The 21,061-nt window shown below is 34.5% G+C and overlaps 1 protein-coding gene across 1 annotated transcript in view; it reads right to left on the bottom strand.

Moving 5' to 3' along the window:
- LOC103562392 (cadherin-10) overlaps positions 1-21,061 on the bottom strand; it is a 169,922-nt gene that overhangs the window by 12,651 nt on the left and 136,210 nt on the right. Inside the window, exons 6-9 of the mRNA XM_008537428.2 lie at positions 10,868-11,055; positions 9,056-9,309; positions 5,894-6,030; positions 594-715 (exon numbers count right to left, since the gene is read on the bottom strand). Of these exons, the coding sequence (XP_008535650.1) occupies positions 594-715; positions 5,894-6,030; positions 9,056-9,309; positions 10,868-11,055 (701 nt within the window). The remainder of the gene's footprint in view (positions 1-593; positions 716-5,893; positions 6,031-9,055; positions 9,310-10,867; positions 11,056-21,061) is intronic.

Below are 21,061 nucleotides of genomic sequence, written 5' to 3'. Positions count from 1 at the left end.
GTCCACTGAGGAAATGGCTTAAAGAGTTATAAACAAAGCTGATGTAGAAAGGATGTTTTAAAGGACAAAAACTAAGTCATTAAGCACTTTATGTGTTGCTATAATGATGAAATGCAATGTATAATCTACGGAGCAGATTCTTTGGCCCTGCTTGGAAATGGTATTTGCATACACTGGAATATTGATGGAATTTTCTCGGATCCCATGTATTTGTCTCTGTTTTTCCCAACTTTGATTTCCCATCTCTCTGGCAGCTATCAATATGTATCTAATGGCACAGCGTTGGGTTTTTTCCTTTGGTTTCTTTTTTGTTTGTGTTTGTTTTTTGAAAGTTTAAAAAGTTATTTCTTCTTATACCTCAATTTTTGTGGCAACGGTAAAATCTTACCTTTATAAAGGAAATATGAAACCTGTTAGACTGTTATTTAAAACATTTTCAGCCCTTAGAAACATCGCCTCTGTTTTTTTAAATTATATTATTGGGACTATATCTAAGTGTTTTTATCTCTGTTTCCTCATTCCTGTCAAGACTGTGAAAATAAAATATTTAACATGCTGTTAAAATCTTCCTTTTAAATCGTGCAGGTGCTCACCTGTCCTGGTCTGGCATTTTCACATACAAAGGTGTCATAGAACACAGCGAATTGTGGGGCATTGTCATTAACATCCAAAATTCTCACAAAAACAGCCACACGAGTCATCTCTTTGGGATTGTCTAGAACAGGGAAGGGAAAAGTTTGTTTAGGAAGACAGATTTGCGTACCAGATTTAATTCATATAAGCATTTTGTGGATATTGAGTGCTCACATACAAACAGGCACTGCATTCATTCCACTAACATAATGAGCACATGCAATAAGGAAAATTACTACAACGCCTAATTAAGTAGTCATGAATTCAGTTATTTTTGGGCTCATGAGCACTACTATTATTTTGGAGAATTTTTATAAAAGCACAACCCAGTGTCATTGAATTCATATTATATCTGTGTCTTTACTGTCCAAATGTAAAACAATGACAAAAACTATTTATTAAATTATTGTTGTACATTATTGTATTACTTAATATTTACCAATTTTTTGGATGAAGAAATAGTTTTAAATAAATTAGTAAGTTGCCCAAGGTCATTAGCTCCTAAGTGGTAGTTGTTATATTACAACCAACCCTTCTGACTATTATCATTAAAATATATTCCAACAGCTACTCTCAACTCTCCTTTTGGAAATTTTAATATATGGCTACTAATGTTACAGTTGGATGGAAATTTACAATGAAATATGAGAGTTCAAATATTTCATTGATATTACTGTTACTGGCCCCATTTCCACAATCCAGTCTCAATATTGCATAACAAAATTAGCTCAATAGTAACAAATAGTATCTTAACCATGATTTTTTTGCTACAAATGCTAAAATCAAGAGCATCAAAGTTTCACATAAAATACGCATTTTAACAATTATCTTGATTTATAAATGGAATTTAAAAATGTAAACATCTATTTAACTTAGCCTTAGGCAACAACTTCATACTAGTCATAATTGCATTATTTCCGCTATGGATTTTTCTAAGGCACTTGTACTGCTATCTGAGAGTGTTGTGACTTCTTAAATTCAGGTTATATTCATCAGCCTTGGAGGTATCAAAATCTCAGTCTTTGGATATAATCAACTTCTGTGTGAACTTTGACAGAGTCAAGATGAAGAACAATATTAAAGGAGAAAGGAGATAATTATCTAAAAACAAAGCAGAACAAAAAATAGCAGACAAGCTGAGGGAAGGCAGCGATCTTGCTAAATGCCTCTACCGACATGAGTTATGAGTAATATCATTTACCCTTGCGAAATTTATCTAACTTTCTAATTTTATCTAAATCATTTTCAGATACGTACAGATAGGGAGTATATCACTACCCAAAATAATTTATTTCTCCTCCTTTCTCTCCATGTAATTATAATGTTACTAAAATAATGAAATCAGCACTTTTTAAAAATGATGTGTAAGAACTGATTCCTCAGCAGGGACGTTAACAAGGCTGAAATAGTATGAAGGAAGGCAGACAGAATTCTAACTCCATTTGAAGTGTATTTACCTTTCCTTCCTCTTTTCAAGAGAAAGTTTAAAACATATCCCCTCTTCAATACTCCTCTTCAGTCTTCTTAACCCCTCTGCATTCAGTTCTCAGGTTCTGATTTTATATTTGCTAACGTGTTGTTGCATATTGTTCATTTCTTAGTGTGTCAGAAGGTTAAGAGTTCAGAAGGTGGAGTCAAACAGCTGCTTTGATTTCCAGGTCCACCACTCATTCACGGTGAGACTGGCCAATTTACTACACCTCCCTAATGCCTCAGTTTACTCAATATGAATCAAAATAGAACTTCCAATGTTGAAGAGTTATTTGAAAAACTAGGACAATTAATGCAAGAAAAGTTCTTATCCAAGTATCAGTTTGTTGGTAAACACTCAATAAGCCTTGACTGTTATTATTAAGATCATCTTTATTATCACTGTCACATCTCCATTTCCTTACATAACTTGAGAGCTTATGCTATCTTTCTCTACACAAAGCATCCACACAATAAAAATGTGTTAACTAGCTTTCCTACAATTCAGATGGGTCTGAAGAGGAGTACTTGTGGGGATAAGTGAGGAGAGGAGAAAAAAAATAGAAAAGTGCTATTCCACTATTTTCCTACCTCTCCTATTTCTACACCATTTGCTAATAGCCAGATGCACAGTATTCACCTACAAACGAATCCTCAACTACCTAAAGTTACTTCTTGCTATAGAGAAGAGTGGGAAGGTACGATTCTTCCATATTTTCTAGAATGTGCACTTTAACCTACTTATACAGTTGGCAGACATAAGCAAAATATTTTCTTTCAATATAAGGTCTTGACATAAAAATACCTCTTTTGTTGGTAGCAATTCACTTTCTAACTATGCCACAGAAGCCAAGAGACAGAAAAGTTTCATATCTAAAAAATTGCTCTGCCAGTCCCATCCCTAATACAATATGGAGATTCTCCAGCCTTTTTATGTATACCTCAAGGCTCTTCAAATCAAAAGCTAAATCCACAGGGATAAATGTGCTTTGTAAACCATCAGGCCTGGAGTCACCTATTCAAAAAACAGTGCTTATACTAATCTTTTTACTGGCAGATGTTGCAGTTTATGTATAAATAAAAATACAAGCATTCCAAGGAAGCATCATACTGAATGGAAGCTGGCATATATTTACCACCTGAGTCTCTTTCAGAGCCATCCAGGCAAGCTCTACTGTAGCAAGAATATATCAGCTATAAAGGATCTTAAATTGTGTGTCCTAAGGTGAAACCTTGTCTATGTATTCACAGGCTTTTCCAAACCTCCAAGAAGAGGAAAGCTTAAATCACTATCTAGATATCCCAGGCTTTAGAAAGGTGTATCTTTTCTACCTGTTTAGGGCAAGAATTTCCACAAATAAGGACCCAGGTCTAGATAATGGAGTCCTTCAGTCGTAAACTTTGCTTTACAGTTCTCAGAATGCATTGCAAAGATTATAGTTAAGTTTTCAGATGTGGTTATAGGAACTCATTGGTTTTTACAATGTGTTCTACAATCCCTCATTGTGACCTTAATTTTAGATTTTTTATTCTCTGCATAGTTTTTAAAAATATATATATTTTCTTTCATTGAGGAAGATTCACCCTGAGCTAACATCTGTGTCAATCTTCCTCTACTTTGTATGTGAGTTCCCACCACAGTATGGCTGACAAGTGGTATAGGTCCATGCCTGGGATCAGAACCTGAAAACCTGGGCCACCAAAGCAGAGCGTGCTGGACTTAACCACTATGCCACAGGGCCAGCCCCCTAAAAATATTTTTTAGAGAAGAAAAAGAGAAGTTATTGCATGATATAATGCACAAAATAATTACCTGGAGTAGTATTTGCCATATGATGGGATATACTGCTATGAAACGTAGAATTAAATTGTTCAAGGTAGGGCCTGGAAACACATTGGTAAGAAGTACATTCCTACGTCATTCTGCCCTGCTCAGTGCTTGGCGTATGACACACTTACCATAAACCCAGTGTTTAAAATCTAGTAAAAACAATGCCCTATATGCTGTTTCCCTCTCCCCCTCATTCCATTTAATACACAGAACAGCATAATGGGCCCCTGACTGTTTGTGGTTTGGCAGGTAGGCATTTCCAGCAGTTACTCTATAGATTGATTTTACTTAAGGGCAAAAAATAGGTTTAGTTCTTAAAAAGAAGAAAGTAATTGTCTTAGCTTTTTACAGAATAGTAATTACTTCAACTAGCTTTAGAAGTTAACTTTCCCGAAGTATCTGAAATGGAAAATGCAATTCTTAGCTCATTGGGTTTGAATAAAGATCGTGAATCAGGCAGCGAGCACAAACAATTGTGATTCTGGAATGACCAGATTGGATCCTGTCAGACACATCTAATCATGGTGATATGGAGACAGACATAGAAATTAAAACTTGCCTTAAAAGAAAATCTCAAAAAATCTTCAGTTAGCCTTAAAAGACACAGCCATTTATATCTCACTACAAAAGAACTGGATCATTTGGATGGTGGGGTTAATCTGTATTCCAGATCCAGATTTAAGGAGAAAGCTAAATCTACTACTTTATCTTGAAACTGAACTCCTTCCTGATGTTCTGTCTAGCCTACTCCCATCCTTCTCAGACTCTTGCTGATTCAGCCCCAGTGCTCTGCCTTCCAAGTCCTGGAACCGTTACTTCAAATAGCTTGACCTTGATACATGTTTGTGGATTCAGCTTAGTATTTCAGATGTGGAATTTATAGGATTAGTTTTTCACCATGATTCAGTCCCTAATTAATGTTTCTTTTTAAAACAGTCAAAGAGTTGCTCTATTCCATGTACATCATAGTACAGGAATCAGAAACCATGAACAGGTTTGCATGTGTAGACAGGGCTGGCTTCATGGCATGTGCAGTTGCACAGGGCCTCACATTGAGAAGGGCCCTACACTTGTTTTAATGTTCTGCTCTTGCCATGTTAAATTTCTTAACCATTTTTTAACAAGAGGCCTGATAGCTTCATTTTATAATAGGCTCCACAAATTGTGTAGCCAGTCCTGTGTATGAGCAAGAACTTTTGTAATTAGAGAGAGAGATGGTTTTGAATCATAGCTCTGCCTGTTAATAGTTGGATGAAATTTTGTAAATTAGGTATAGAATTAAGTACTGGATCTGGAAACAGAATGATTGGTTTCAAATCCCAGTTTTACTACTTCTGGCATTGTCTTCACCTTGGGCAAGTTGCTAAAACCTCTGGAGCCTTATTTCATTCTCTGTTAAATAAGGTCAATAAAAATATTAGCAGGAGAAAATTAATTTAAATTCTTAGAATAATACCTGGCATAGAGTGTTTAATGTTAGCTATTATTGCCAATACCTTGGTTTCTTCATCTGTAAAAGGAAGTAATAATATCTACCTAATCACTGTTCAATGATACACGATCAGCATTTAGCATAGATTTTAATTCAGTGTCCGTGCAACAAATTTAATAATTTCTTATGCCACAACTGGAGGGACAACCAAAGTATACAACTATATACTGGGGGGATATGGGAAGAAAAAGAAGAAAAAAAAATTTCTTTCTCCCCAAAAGAGAATATCTTTAGTTTCCAATTCTCAATCATTTTTATTAGTTAATATTAAATACAGATTTATGAATACCTATAGCTATCCCTCAATATATATAGAACGATTGAAAAAAACTATAGGTATTGAGAAGCCTTTTAAAATCTTACAATTAAAATTACAATTCATGTGTGCAATGAAAAGGAATTATTTTTCATATAAAATAAAACCTAAAAATATATGTTAAATATTATATACATAAAATTCATCTTACTAATCTCAGCAGCTATAACAGTAAGATTGTGCCATTGAGATAGTTCACGGTCAAGTGGCTTTGATGTATAAAGAGATCCATTTCCAGAATGTATGTTAAAGATCCTGTCAAGGTCAGTATGGCGATCCAAGGAAAATCTGAACATAGACGGGAGAGAAAAATACACGGCAGTATTATTGATGGTTTGCAGGAGAAAATGGTAAAATGCAAAGACACACATATAGTGATTTATAATAATTTCAGGAAAGTACATTACTGATCCACAATGCAGACTGTGTCACGGATTTATCACACACACACACAGAGTTGGCACTTTGTTCTGCATTCAGATGCTGGTCTTCTGAATGTTTGTGTTATTAAATCATTATCTATTGCCATATTCAACTGTCCTTGATGTATTCTTTCCACAAAATAGTTGGCATTACAGGTGGTTACATTACCGACTGACTTTACCTAGGGCGTGAAAATTCTGTTGAGGAATTACTACAAGAATCTAACGCAAAAGATCATTCTCAGAAGAAAAGTCTTTTTCTTAGTGAGAAAATTGGAGACAACGTTAGATTCCTCAGAGTAGTAGGTCATCAACTTATGATGGTGTTTAGTAGCTTCATGGTATGATACACGCGTAGCTTCAGTTTCTTAACCACATGTATCATTATAAAATGTATACATTTTAACTAGAGACGTTTTAAAAATAGACGAGTTTGGGATAGGAGTTTTTATACATTTCTATCAAATAAAGTCTTAGTATTTGACTTTAAAAAACAGTTATTCTGCAAAGTGATTAAAGGCATTGTGTTGGGTGTCATTCTAAAGCCTAACACCAGGTTTATCAATCAGGTTGATGCAGTTGGGATAAATCCTATTATTCTGGGGACTGTCAGCCAAAGTTTAAAATAGCTATACCCTTCATCAGTTCCTGTCAGTTCACAATCCTAGTGCCTTACAAATGTTTTATAGTTCTTGAGTTAGCAAGCATGATTCCAGTTATATTTAATGCTCCATATTAAAGAATAAAGAAAACAAAGCAAAGCAACGATGGCAAGACTAGGAGTAATGTTCAGTTATGGCATATCTTTTCCTGAGCCACAACTGTCATTCATTTTAAGGAAAGATATATGAAATAGTATTTTTAAATTGTGTTTTGTGAGTAATAATACAAAATAATTAAAAAGGTACCATAAAACTCTTTTCTCTTTTAGTGTTCCAAACTTGTATAATATTTCCAAAAATAAATTGAAATTTATAATCCTTATGCCAGGTTTTTAATAAATTGCATTAGAAGAACAATTTAACATGTGAACACAGCTAATGTGATTTTACTTTTGAGGACTGCTTATTTTAGATTTTTATTTTAAATCAGTTCTAAATAGAACAGATCAGTAATTTACAAATCTCCTTAATCAACTCTAGCCCTCTCTGTGAAGACAATATGAATTCAGTTTTGTATTCTATATATATATATTTTTTTTGACCTGCATGGTCTATCAAGATTAACATTCAGGAATATTCATTTGAATTTCCTACATCAAGTTAGCATAAATTCATACAACAACCCTCATGGTGTAGACTATGCCATTAATAAGCAATGAAGTCATTAATTCTGTGGCATATAGTATACATAAATGTATTCTTTCCTCTTGGCGTTTAGACTTGTATCCTGATTAAATATCCAATGTCAATATTCATGTCTATGGATTCAAAAATCCATAGACATATTTTGACATATGATAACCATTATTCTATAAGAGGATGCAAAATCTATTTCATTATGTAGAGAAATATCTTTATGTTGCCACTTAATAATACCACTAGATTTAAATTGAACTCTTTTTAAAATATTATATTTCCTTTAAAAAAGGCCATTTTAAAACAGGAACATGGAACACAGCCTGTTAAAGTCAGTTAGGAGCTATGCCAAGGAAATACTTGCTAAGTATTTAATGGGGAAAATTAAATGTCTATATTGGTTATTTAAAAGCTTCAAAGGAAAAAAAAATCCAAGGAATGCAGCAATTTCAATGAAGATAAATGGATTGAGGAAGAGGCATTTACGGGGAAGTCATGCTGGCAGATGGGAGCTGTACGTGATTGCCATGTACAGGTTTCTGCTGCCAGTATGTCACCTGTGATGCTGTGTGTGAATATAAGAAAATATTTAGGTAAAATTATATAAACCAAACAGTTATATTTATATAAAATGTGACTTCACTTGATGAGAACCTACAGAATTTTTAACATTAAGTCCAGCTAGAGTCCCATGGCACATCAAATTAGAGGTTTCCTACATTCCACTGCTGCAGACTTAGGAGTCAGAGGAGAGTGAAATTGGAAATTGCACAACTATTTGAACTCCCACTTGACTGGTCCATGTGGAACAAGGGGAAAGTAAAATTAGCTAGCTGAGAATTAGAGAAACAAATGAAATTCAAAACACATGATGGACTAACAGTTTAAAGTGAGCAGTCATTTTGATGCTGAATTGAATCTTGTATATAGAGATCTGTATTTCTCTAAAATGACAGAACAAATGTCAGTGGTAACTTTGAGTCTTTCTCATTTGTATGTGTTTGTCACATCTCATGGTTTTAGGCTGCCATAAGAAAGCAAACGAAAAGACATTGAAATTACTCTGATCTTTCTGGAATGTTCTAATAGTTTTTGATATAGCCAAAATGATAACAAAAAAACTTCCCTCTTTGATGGCAGTAGTACAGGGGAGTTTCTAAAATCATAATATAACTGCATAGAAACATTGCTATATGCCTTTTAGCTATTAAAACTCTTCTTGACCTCACATATTATTTAAGAACCTGAAAGCACAAAGAAAATGATTTGGTTGCATTGTAAATGCACAGCCTACATAGTGCCCTTTATCTGTACCAGGGGTCAGAACGTCAAATACCTTCCAGAGACAGGCAGATTATACAAGCCAAGTTTCAGGCTAAAGGGCATGATTAAAACTAAAGTAAACTATGAAACTTGTGCATGCCCTACCCCCAAAACAAAGACAATTTAAACACTTGTGGTCACCAAATTTGTGTACAATTTATGGAGAGATTCTTGTAATTTTCAATGCATTAAGTGCTTTCAATAGAATTTTATGGTCTCTATATTTACATCAATTCCCTTTCTTTTCATCTTAGACGCAGGCATAATTACCTAATGGGGCTTGAAGTAGAATCTGGGTCCCTGGCCATTACAGTACCAATGATTGTGCCCACTTCAATATCTTCATGAACCTCAAACAGGTAGGAGGGTCTGCTAAAAACAGGAGGTTCATCCACATCTTCTAGAGAGATTTTCACAATTGTTGTATCTTTAAATGGTCCTAGGTAATAAAAACGGGGATCCACGTGGGTATTTTCTGCTTCAACCTTCAGGGTGTAAAGTCTTCGGCTCTCATAGTCAAGTGGCTGTATAAAAAAATAAATCATCAAATTAGAGTGAGGGAAACTGGATTATATGTTCCTTCCAAGTTACAGGATGACTTTTAAAGCCTGGTTGAGTTCTGTCAAGTTGTTCATTAACTGTAAATAATTAAAAAAATATAATCTTTACATATCAGAGAAGATTCAATTTTTACTTTTTATGTGTGCAATATGTAATACTTCAGAACATAGGAAAATGAGATTTTAAATCTTTAAAAAAGTGGAAAGGATATTAAAACCTATCTCATAAGGTGATTCTCTACAAAAAATGTGCTGGTGGGTTGCGTGTGTATTTGTGTGTTCGTGTGTGTGTGCTGAGGTGTTGGGTACTGCTAAATTTTTCTAAGAAAAAGAATTCAGTTATCTTTTTAAATTGATGTTGTGCTACCTCCAGGCAATTTAATGGGCTCATGGTACTACATAAACTTTATGAAATTTGGAAGACTAATGTAAAACTTTCAACAGTTGTATGAAACATTAAAGATAGGGAATACCATGGGTAAAGAGAAAAGACAAAAATTTTAATGGCAAATTGGTAATTAGGTTACAATATGAAACAAGAAGGAACTTAGATATTGATATAATTTAACTGTCACAAGTATAAAATTAAGCCCCTCATGGGTCACCTATTCTAAAATGTATGTTGTGTTAGAAAAAAAGGCATTATTGATTCAGATTCCCTCGATCTTCTTTTTTTATCTGAGAAGCAGCAGATTCTATTTGCATTACTATTACTTCCCAGTCATGAAAAACCAACAAGAAAGCTGCTTTTTCCCCTTGGCTGGCCACTGTTCATTTAAAAACAGTTGTTGTGTACCTCAGCTTTGCAATAGCATCTCGGGAAAGTGTCATGATGAACCAGAGCTTCAGTGGTTATTTTACGCATATAGAATGTTCTGGATATTTCATTAGAATCTAACTTTCATTGTGCCTCATTTTTTTCTTATAATGATGGTACTCACTCTGCAATAAAAACCTAGTTACCTTTAAACTGTATCACTGAGCATATGTTAGCAGAAAAGTTTAATTTATGTAGCAGAAGGGAAAATGTGAACAATTAAATTATCTTCCAATCCATGCTGTCTCTTTTTAATAGCAACTCTAATTATTGCTTCATACATCTGGATAGATGGCATGCTACTTTTTATGCCTCCAACTGTGGTGAGATATTGCCATTATTAGCTATTAACTGTTTTTTTTTTAAGAAGACAATGTTATTGTGGGGGGCTTTTATTAATGTGGCTCAGAAATATAATCACACATATATTAACCAGCCTTTTAAATCTTGTAAAACCTCAGGTTTCATGTTTCAATCAACAACAACATTTGGTCAAAAAGTTCACGGAGATCTTTGGCTTTATGTCCCTCATATTTATGCACCATATAAATTTTTATTTGAACATGATATTTATTTGAAATACTTGAAAATTATATTTGAAGATGATAGTGATACTTCCTAATGGATAATGCATGAGTGGATAGTACATAATGAAATCTCCTCTTTCTAAACAGGCAGCTTCTTATTTATGCTGATGCTGTGCACCTTTTTCACAGTTATGATGCCTTCCTGTGTGTCCTTGTCAGTTATGATGTCAAACATATCAGTTCCATCACCATCAATAATTCGGTATTCTACTTCAGCATTTTTCCCAGTGTCAGCATCAGTTGCTTTTACACTTCCAATGGCTGTGCCAACTGGGGATGATTCAAGAACTCGAAGATGGATGGTGTCTGCAAAACATAAAGAAAAGAGAGAAAGAGGGAGAGAAAGAGTTCTCAATACAATATTGAAAGGTAAAGTGTGCCTTGGAGATCATTAGAAATCTTAAATTTCTATATTAAATGTTGACTAATTAATAAGGCAAATACACACAAAATGGATAATATTACAGTCTAGGAACAGAAAAAGTGGAACTTCGCAGGATTTTGTCTGTGCATATGATGAATAGTGAGTACCAACCTCTACTTGTATTAGGAATTCTGGTTTCGAAAAGGAGCATGTCTGTTTTGCATTTGCACAAATAACTGAAGATCAGCTTTGAGTGAAGATATGTACCTACGTGTGTTTATAGAATCACGAAAAATCACAGAATATACAGTGAATATTTCTATTTAATTATTTTTCCTTTTTTGTATTTAGTTATTACTACTCTTAGTTTATTTCAGCTGCAGGGCAGAACATCACAAAATTCATGAAATCAGCCACAGTGGGGAGAAATCCTATTTCTACCTGTGATAGGAGAAACAAAGGATAGTCTGTGGGAGAAATACAAAGATGGTTTTCACAGTGTCAACGGAAAAATGCTAAATTCTGACAAGGTCCTCTCCATTCCAGTGCAAAACCAGAATTGATCTAAGCCCCGGGTTCACCACAATGTGCTTCCAGCATGAACAACCTCTACCGCTAATGAGATTTATGTTTTAGCACCTGATCATAAACCACACTTTACTGACAAGTTAATCGACCTGAAGCACACTTCTGATTATAGCACCTTCTTGCTCATAAACCTTAAGTAATTCTCCTTAATATACATAATAAAGTTCAGATCTCTTAGCCAGTCATGCTCTTGCCTGAGTATATCTTTCCAAATGCATTTTTCTTGTAGTCACTTCCATGAAAGATTTGCACCCAATTGGACTTTTCAATTTTCTTGTCAAAACTTAATTTCCTATAGCTCTCTCTCTACTTTTTACATGCTATTTCCCTCTCATAGAATTCCCCCACTACCGTCATATAATCATAACACAATTTACCAAATCTGAGAAAATGGCACTGTTATGGGCTGACTGTTTGGGGGGCTGTGCCCTCTCCCCCTAATTCGTATGTTGAACCTCTAACCCCTATTTGGACCTCAGAATGTGACTGTATCAGGAGACAGGGCCTTTAAAGCGGTAATTAAGGTGAAATGAGAACTTTAGGATGGGCCCTAATCTAATATGACTAGTGTCCTTATAAGAAGAGGAGATCTGGACACAGACACAGAGAGAAGACCATGTGAACACACGGGGAGAAGATGGCCATGTACAAGCCAAGGAGAGGCCTCAGAAGAAACCACCTTGATCTTGGACTTCTAGCTTCCAGAACTGTGAGAAAATAAATTCCTGTTGTTTAAGCCCCCCAGTCTGAGGTATCTTGATATGGCACCCCTAGCAAACTAATATACACACCTCTATCTGCTTAGCTTGGTAAGTCATTCCCTAGGAGACAGCATGAAGACTCAGTTTCTGTCACACTCCAGTAAGTCTCTTAGAGTATATTTTTGACTCTCTTTTTTGCATTTTTTCTCTCTCTATCTTTGGTATCACACTATTGAAAACAACTTCAACTCATTCCTTGGCAACCACCTCATTGGTTTTCTTTGCCTTTGCTGTTTCTTTTCCCAGAAACACTTGTCCCTGGATATTCAGATGGCTCTCTTGCTCACTTCCTTCAGGGGACTGTTCAACGGTGACCGCGTCAGAAGCTCTCACCAATAACCTCACTGAAAATAACCCTAGTGCACACACCACTCTCAGTCACTCTTCTTATCACTGCCACTGCTGGCATTATATTATTTACTGTAGTGGCAGCATCCACTTATTTGTGTATTGATAAATGAGGAACTTCTAACTAGTCTATCAGCTCCTCCACTTGGCCAAATCCAATCAAATCTCAGACGCCCTCAGTACACACTGCAGCCATATTACCCTTTTGAAAGCAATCATCTTATCAATAATTACTCAGAGCTTATCAATAATTACTCAGAGCTTCAAAGCTCTTTGATTGATCCCATTGTACTTAAAATAAAACATACATAGGCCAGCTCTCCATAAATTGGCTCCTTTTCCCTGTCATTCTCTTCTCTTAATTAATACTCTCCATAACACTGATCTCCTTTAGGTTTTTCCAATACGCTTTTCTTATTTCAATGTAATAGACTTTTCCTCCTTATGATAGATTTTCCCCATAACTCTTGGCCTGGCAACCTCTGAGTCTTCCTTTTGATATATTTCTATTTCACTAGCTTTGTTTCTACCACAGAACATCGTTAACTCTAGCCTACTTACTGCAAGAACTTTCTTTAAAAATTAAATCTTATAGAAGCAGCACCTCAGTAAACTGATTTATTACACTGTAGCAGAAGTAGCCTTTCTAAAATCTAAAAATGATATCGTTGCTCTGATGAAAGCACTTATTACTGATGTTAGGAATAATGGGAATTAGGGTAGGCTGCAGCCAAATATGCCACTTTAGCATATTGATTATTTTGTATTAAAGTTTCTTGAGAAACAACTGGTGCAGGAAGGACACTCTGATCCTCCTGTCTGGCCCCCTGAAAGTGGGAAATAAATCATCCCTATAAAAGGGACCCTTCTTGTACCAGGAGGTAGAGATATCCTTATCACCAGAGATAGGGAATTCAGAGACAAGAAGACTGCTTAAACAAACTCTTACTTAGTTTCTTCACTAACTAGTACCCAATTTTAAGTTTCTTTATCTTGCCAGTTCTTCACAAGTTTATTGTTTCTTTGTCTAAAAGGTATATTAACAACCTGCCTTGGTCACTACTTGGGTCCCATGACTATGAGACCTCCATACTTACAAAATTAAATTTGTTTTTTTTCCTCCTGTTAATCTGTTCTGTGTCAATTTAATTATTAGACCACACAAAAGAACCAAGAGGGCTAAAGGGGAATTTTCCCCTCCCTGGCAAGATAAATTCTTAATTTCTTTATTTGGGGTATAATGTCTTATAAAACCTCATTTCTATTAAAATCTTCAGTGTCATGATTATTCTCAAATCTAGAGTATATTTTAAGGACAGCTACATTAATGTTTTTTCAATTAATGCTCAATCAACCAGATCAAAAACATTATAAATACATGGAATATTTACAAAATAAATACAAACAATATGGATGATTTGATTGATGTATATATAAATCCTGCATGCACCATCTAGAGAATACAGATTCTTTTCAAGCAGGCATGAAGCATTGAACCCAATTTCATAAGTACTAAGTTATTAGACAAGTTTGAATAAATTTTAATAAATCAGTATCTACTAAATTCTCTGACCATGCTACAATTAAGGTAGAGCTTAACACAAAAACGATAACCCCCACTAATCATATTCTTGAAATTTTTAAAAGAAGAAATTTAAAATAAATTCTCTGTAACTGATGGTTCAAATAAGATACAAATTTGGACACAAAAAACTTGAAAAAGCAATGAAAAGAAATTAAAACATGTGGTGCAGAGAAAATGATTCTACTTAGAAAAGGTAATTTATAACTTTACATGCTGACAAACAGAGAAAGACAAGCTGAAATTAATGAGCTAAGCAGTAAATATAAGAAACTGGAAAAGAAAGACATCATACTTGCCAAATAAATAGATCATTAAGATAAAAACAAAGTCATGAATTTGAAAGCAATATACAAAAAAGAGAATAAAAATGCTAAAAGTTGGTTTTTTGAAAGGGCTTACCAAATAAATACATATCTGGTAAAACTTCATGGAAAGGGGAGAAAAGCAAATAATTTTATTAAGAATTTTTTAAAAGAAATATAACTGCAAATAATGTAGTGCTTTAGAAGATTAGACAATATTATGACCACCTATATGTCAATAAAATTGAATATTTAGCTAGAGTGGTAAATGCCTAAAAATAATTAAGAATATACAAATCTACTAAAGAGGAAATAAAGTACAATTTAAAATGATCTATTCTCCAAAATACAAACAGTTAACTCAAATATTTTCAAGGAACATTCATGGTACAGAAAATTCCTTATTTTCCTGGAGAAAGAAAATGAGAAAAGATGAGGACTGTTTCCCAACTCGTTATATGAGTTCACTGTAACCCTGATACCAAAGCCAGATGAGAAGAGTCCAATAGTTATATAATGTGGGTTAAAATTCAAGCTCCAGCCCATCTAATTGTATAACCTTTAGCAAGTTCATTTTTAATTTTTAACTCACAATCACTTATATAAAGTTTAGTTTATGAGACACACTACTCTAATCACTTTACTATTAACTAAATTCCAGAATTTGTTTGAATTTCACCATCTTTCCCGTTAAAGTCTTTCCAAAGATCTTACTTTGCATTTGGTTGTCCTGTCCTCCTCTCGTCTGTGCGAGTTCTTCAGTCTTTGTCTTCTACAACCTTGACACTTTTAAACAATACTGATCAGTTATCTTGTAAAACATCTCTCAATTTGAGTCTGTGTCATATTTTCTCACGATTAGCTTGAGATTATGCATTTTTGTCAGCTCTATCATAGAAGTGATGTGTTCTCAGTGTATCGGGTATCAGGGAGCATGTGATGTCAATATGTCTTATGACTGATGTTAACCATGATAACTTGGTTAAGAAGGTGTTTCTGCCAGTTTTCTCCATTTTTCTTTTTTTTTTTTTTTGAGGAAGATTAGCTCTGAGCTAACATCTGCTGCCAATCCTCCTCTTTTTGCTGAGGAAGACAGGCCCTGAGCTAATATCCATGCCCATCTTCCTCTACTTTATATGTGGGATGCCTGCCACAGCATAGCTTGACAAACGGTGCATAAGTCTGCACCCAGGATCCAAACCAGTGAGCCCTCGTCCAATGAAGCAGAACCTGCGAATGTAACCCGTGCACCACTGGGCTAGCCTCTCTATTTTTCTTTATAATCAATATATATCTCAGGATATATACTTTAAGATTTTGCAGCTATCCTGTTTCTCCTCAAAAGTCTGCCCATTAATTTTAGCATTGATCAGTGATCTTGCCTGCAATAATTAATGCTGTGGTTTTCTAATGGTGATTTTCTGTTTTCTTCATTCTTTCTACATTTATTATTTGGAATTGTTCTGTAAAGAAAAGCTGCCCCTTCGCCTCTACTTATCCATTTATTTATTATTTATTATAGCAATATAGACTCAAGGACATTTATTCTATCTGCTATAATCTAATAATATGGTTATTTGTTGTTTTGTGCAAATTCTTCTTTAGTCTCTGGTATCACAAAAATGTTACGGGTTCATTTTATATTTTCCCTGCCCAAACCCTGAAATGAACCACGTCTCTAAGTTAGTCCTGGTTTCATTTAATGGAGAAAGAACCATATTTTTTTTTTTTCCTTTTTATCCCCAAAGCCCCCCGGTACATAGTTGTATATTCTTCGTTGTGGGTCCTTCTAGTTGTGGCATGTGGGATGCTGCCTCAGCGTGGTCTGATGAGCAGTGCCATGTCCACGCCCAGGATTCGAACCAACGAAACACTGGGCTGCCTGCAGCGGAGTGCCCGAACTTAACCACTCGGCCACGGGGCCAGCCCCAGAACCATAATTTTTTAATATAGTCAGGATTCAAAAATTTCAATAAATGGAGTAGCTCTTGCTTCATAACGTTGAAAAAGCCAAAGGAAGGTAATTATCTATATTTGAAATAAGAAATCTAATTATGTCTTTAATATAAAAATTTAAATAATTATGTTATTGTCTTTTAACATGTTAGTTGATCTTTGCTTTAGAAATAAAATATCTGTATCTTTCAAAAGGAATTTAGGGTGCTATGCTTTATAATATTAGTATTTAAGACTTTTTAGCATAAGAGAAAATCCTGTAGTATATTAGAATAAAAGTATTTAAATAGAAACACTATAATCTTGGAACTGACTACATACATCTTTATTTATAAATTCATAGTTATAAAGTAGGACATTTTTGTTTTAATTGTTGTCACTGAAAAAGGCCTACAATTCCATTCCACTAGCACCAAACACAACACTTATACCCAAACACTAGTTACTAACATAAATATTTTTCAATAATATAAACTAAGTCTTCTTGGAGATTTGCTGTTTCTAAGTCTGAGGAGTGGAAAGAAAAGTGAGATTAAGATTTTTTGAGACAGAAATTAAGCAAGATATCAGCGATTAATGGGATCATAAAAAAGTACAAAGAAACCAATCAACTTGGTTCTACTGGTCAGTATTTTGGAAATTTGATCATCAATAAGATAACAATAATTTAGTTGATTAAAACGCATTAAATCATAGTTGTTTTCTGGCAATGCAAGCTAGATAATTCAGTACAACTTTTCAGCTGAAAAACAATCAAATTTGTGGATCATAGATGGAGATAGAGATGTACATGTAAAGGTATTAAAAAGTACAAGCCCCAAACTGAAGGGAAATGAGAACCTAGAGAAATAAGTGGAAGACTGAAGTCCCTTTTTGGTATGAAGATATTTGCCATTTTCACAAAATGGATCTTTATTTTTATAGCCTCTTGAAGCAAGGAGGACTTATATCAAACTCCAGGTAATCCACAGGGTGGATAATCAACAGCCAATGGTCTCCACAACAAACTAGGACTAGTAAGTGTTTTACAGTCAGTGGAAGGGTTCCAGACACAAGCCCTCCTGAAAAACATTTTGCATTCATAGTATGAGTTCAGATGACCTTCAGAGCTGTATTTTTACACACATAGGCAGCTTCAACTGCTAGGGGAGAAAAGATGACACTGTGGCATCCAGAATGCGAGAGGTGAAGGATCATAGGACAGCGTACAGTTACTTCAGGGAGAATCTGTGGAAGGACAAGAAAATCACCGAGATTACGCCACCTGAGAGGATCCTTCTGGGCCACCTCTTCTTATACCTTTCTTCCTCAAGTGCCTTCTCGAAAAGTGAGAGACATTAACAGCCCTGGAAAGATGTATTACAGCTCAATCAAAATCTAGTTGTAAATATGTAGCTCATAAAACCACAAAGGAAGGAAAATGATGGAGTCAGCTGCTGTAAGATATAGAACAACATGTCAAGTGTCTGTTAGGGACACATACCAACACACATGTATGCATACACATGCACACATATAAATAATCTTAAACTAATAGATCTTTAATATTTTGATGGAATATTTTATCAGCCAAATTTATAAATAAGCTTTTAAATTTCCAAATGAAGAAAAATTCAGCCCTGCCAGAGTGTTGCAGGTTTCTCTGCCTTGGTTATCACAAGATGTCCCCTTCCAATGAACATCGTAAGTTTCCTCTCTTTTTCCTGCATGTTTCAAAATAATTCTTGAACTGTAAAATACTAAGTCATATTCGTATATTAATCAAGCTATTTTACCACCAAAGACAGCTGTAACCTACCTGGGAGAGGGATTACAATGAGATGTGGTAATTTCCAACTTCATCCTTCATGGGCCCCTTTTTATTTCCTTCACACATGCAAAATTTTCGTTAAAAATTCTGAGCCTGTATCTTTTTGGTTAGCACCACAATCCTAAACTTACAAAAACATGTTTCTAAAACTTTAAATTAATTTACAAGTAAACGTAGGCTAATATTTTAATGATCTTTGGTAAGGAAAGGATTTCTAAAATACAACAAACAATAAAGCATAAAATAAAAGGTTGATAAGTCAATCTATACTCAAATTAACACCTTCTATAAATAAAAGACAATATAGGAAAAGTGAAACATGTTACAAATAACAGGAGGAAGATAATTTCAGCGCTCATATGGACAAACAGTATCTCTAAAGAACCAGAGAAAAGCCAGATAAACTAGTGGAAAAATTAGTCAAGGATGTGAATGGAAAACAATCTATAGTAGAAGAAACAAGACAGACAGAGAGAGAAATGTACTGGATCTTAATTAAGCAAATGCAAATTAAGGCCATGATGTGATATCATTTGACACCTACTAAGTTAACAAAAATGTAAGTCTGACAACACCCAGTGTTAAAAGTATGTGGTGTAACAGGAACTATTATGCAGAACTGATGGGTGTTAAATTTGGCACAATGACTTTGGGAAATGCATTCATTTCCTAGGGCTGCTACAACAGAGTACCAAAGACTTGGGGGCTTAAAACGAGAGAAATTTCTTGTCTTACAGTTCTGGAGGCTAGAAGTCTGAAACTGAGCTATCTGGCAAAGCCACGCCCCCTGACAGCTCTAGGGAAGAATCTTTCCTTGCCTCTTCTGGCTGCTGGTGTTTGCCAACAATCCTTGACATTCCTTGGCTTGTACATGCATTAGTCCAGATACATGGCCGGCATCCCTGTATGTTCACATCAGCTTCCCTCTGTGCACGTCTCTCTCTGTGTCCTTTTATAAGGACATCAGTCATGTTGAATTAGGGCCCTAACCCTGATGACTTCGTTTCAATTTGATCACCTCTGTAAAGACCTTATTTCTAAATAGGTCACATTTAAGGTACCGGGGGTTAGGACTTCAAAATAAATTTTTTAGGGGACACAATTCAACCCATAACAGGAAACCGTATGAGATTACAGAATGTGAAGTTAAATATTAACATAAATAAATTTCAGCAAGGTGTATGAGGAGAACAGTTGCAGAAATGTCACACAGAATTATTGTTTGTAAAATAAAAAAAAAGAAGAAAACCAAAATGTCAAACAGCATGAGAATAGGTAAATAAACTGTTATATAATCACACATCCCAACATAATGCAAAAGTGAAAACTGTGAGCTACAGTTACATGGGATAAATATGGATGAATCTTAAATGCATAATATGAAGTGGAAAAAGTCAGTTTCAGAACTCAATAATGTTGTTTCATAATATGTTGTTTAGGGATACATAAACACTATATATATATATATATATACACACACACACACACACACACAAATACACATATGTATGTGTATATATATATATATTTTTTCACATGTGTATAATCTTTCTTTCTCTATCTCTCTCTCTGTATATATAGCAAATAGCAAAATATTCAAGGACCATACATGTGAATGCAAACTACTTTTAAAGTCCTTGTGATGCTTTAAAATGGTTCTACTTATATTCTCCTACATATACTACATGAAAATTTAAAACAAGCAAACCCATATACACCACAAATAATTGTCAAGTCAAGCCTCACTTAAAAGTGTTGGTAGCAACCCTGACACTCGACAGAAGCAAACATCTTTTATTTAGAATTCAGTATCAGGCCTCACAAATTTCAATGATTAGAAATTTCAACAGTATATATGTATAACAACAAAAGGAAATATGAGTGAGTGTCAGCAAAAACCCAAAACACTAAAAGCAGCAATGATTAGAAAAAGAATTTCTGAAAGCAAAAAACAAAAATAAGACCCTCTAGCTGAAATCAGATCAACAAAACAACCATATGGAATCATCACATGCAGAATATAAAAAAAATACTTAATAAGCTTTAAGAAGTATAAGTGATCATAAAAATCTCACTAGAGAATAACTATGAAAAGCGGCTGGGCGTATTTGATATAGAGCCAAATACAATAAATAGATACTAACAATATAATAGTTAAAGTTAAAAAAAAATAATGAATGGGTTAAATAGAAGATTAAAATGATCCAAGGAGAGAATTAATGAGCTAGAGGATAAATGGAAGGAAGTGTGCAATTAAAAACGAATACATACATAATTGCTAGGTTGAAAAAAAATACATGGATAAAAATGTCAATGAACCTTTCAAGGCAATCTCTGATCCTAAAAAAATATTGAGCAATGTCATCAAAATTTGATGATAAAATTATTTTGAACCTTGAATGCTCACTCTAGCCATTAATCAAGTGTGATAATCTGATAAAGATAGTTTTAGACCGAGCAAATTTATCTCCCTTTGGGCCTTTTTAAATAACCCAATGAAGAATGTATTCCAGGAAAATAACAGGCTAAGCCAAGATAAAGGAATACATGAGATCCAGAAAGCTATGTATCCAAATTATGAAAGTAAGAACAAAACAT

The sequence above is a fragment of the Equus przewalskii genome, chromosome 20, assembly GCF_037783145.1.
Source record: "Equus przewalskii isolate Varuska chromosome 20, EquPr2, whole genome shotgun sequence".
Lineage (NCBI taxonomy): Eukaryota > Metazoa > Chordata > Mammalia > Perissodactyla > Equidae > Equus > Equus przewalskii.
Note: the sequence above shows the minus strand (reverse complement) of the source record. Positions and strands in the feature narration are given on the sequence as shown.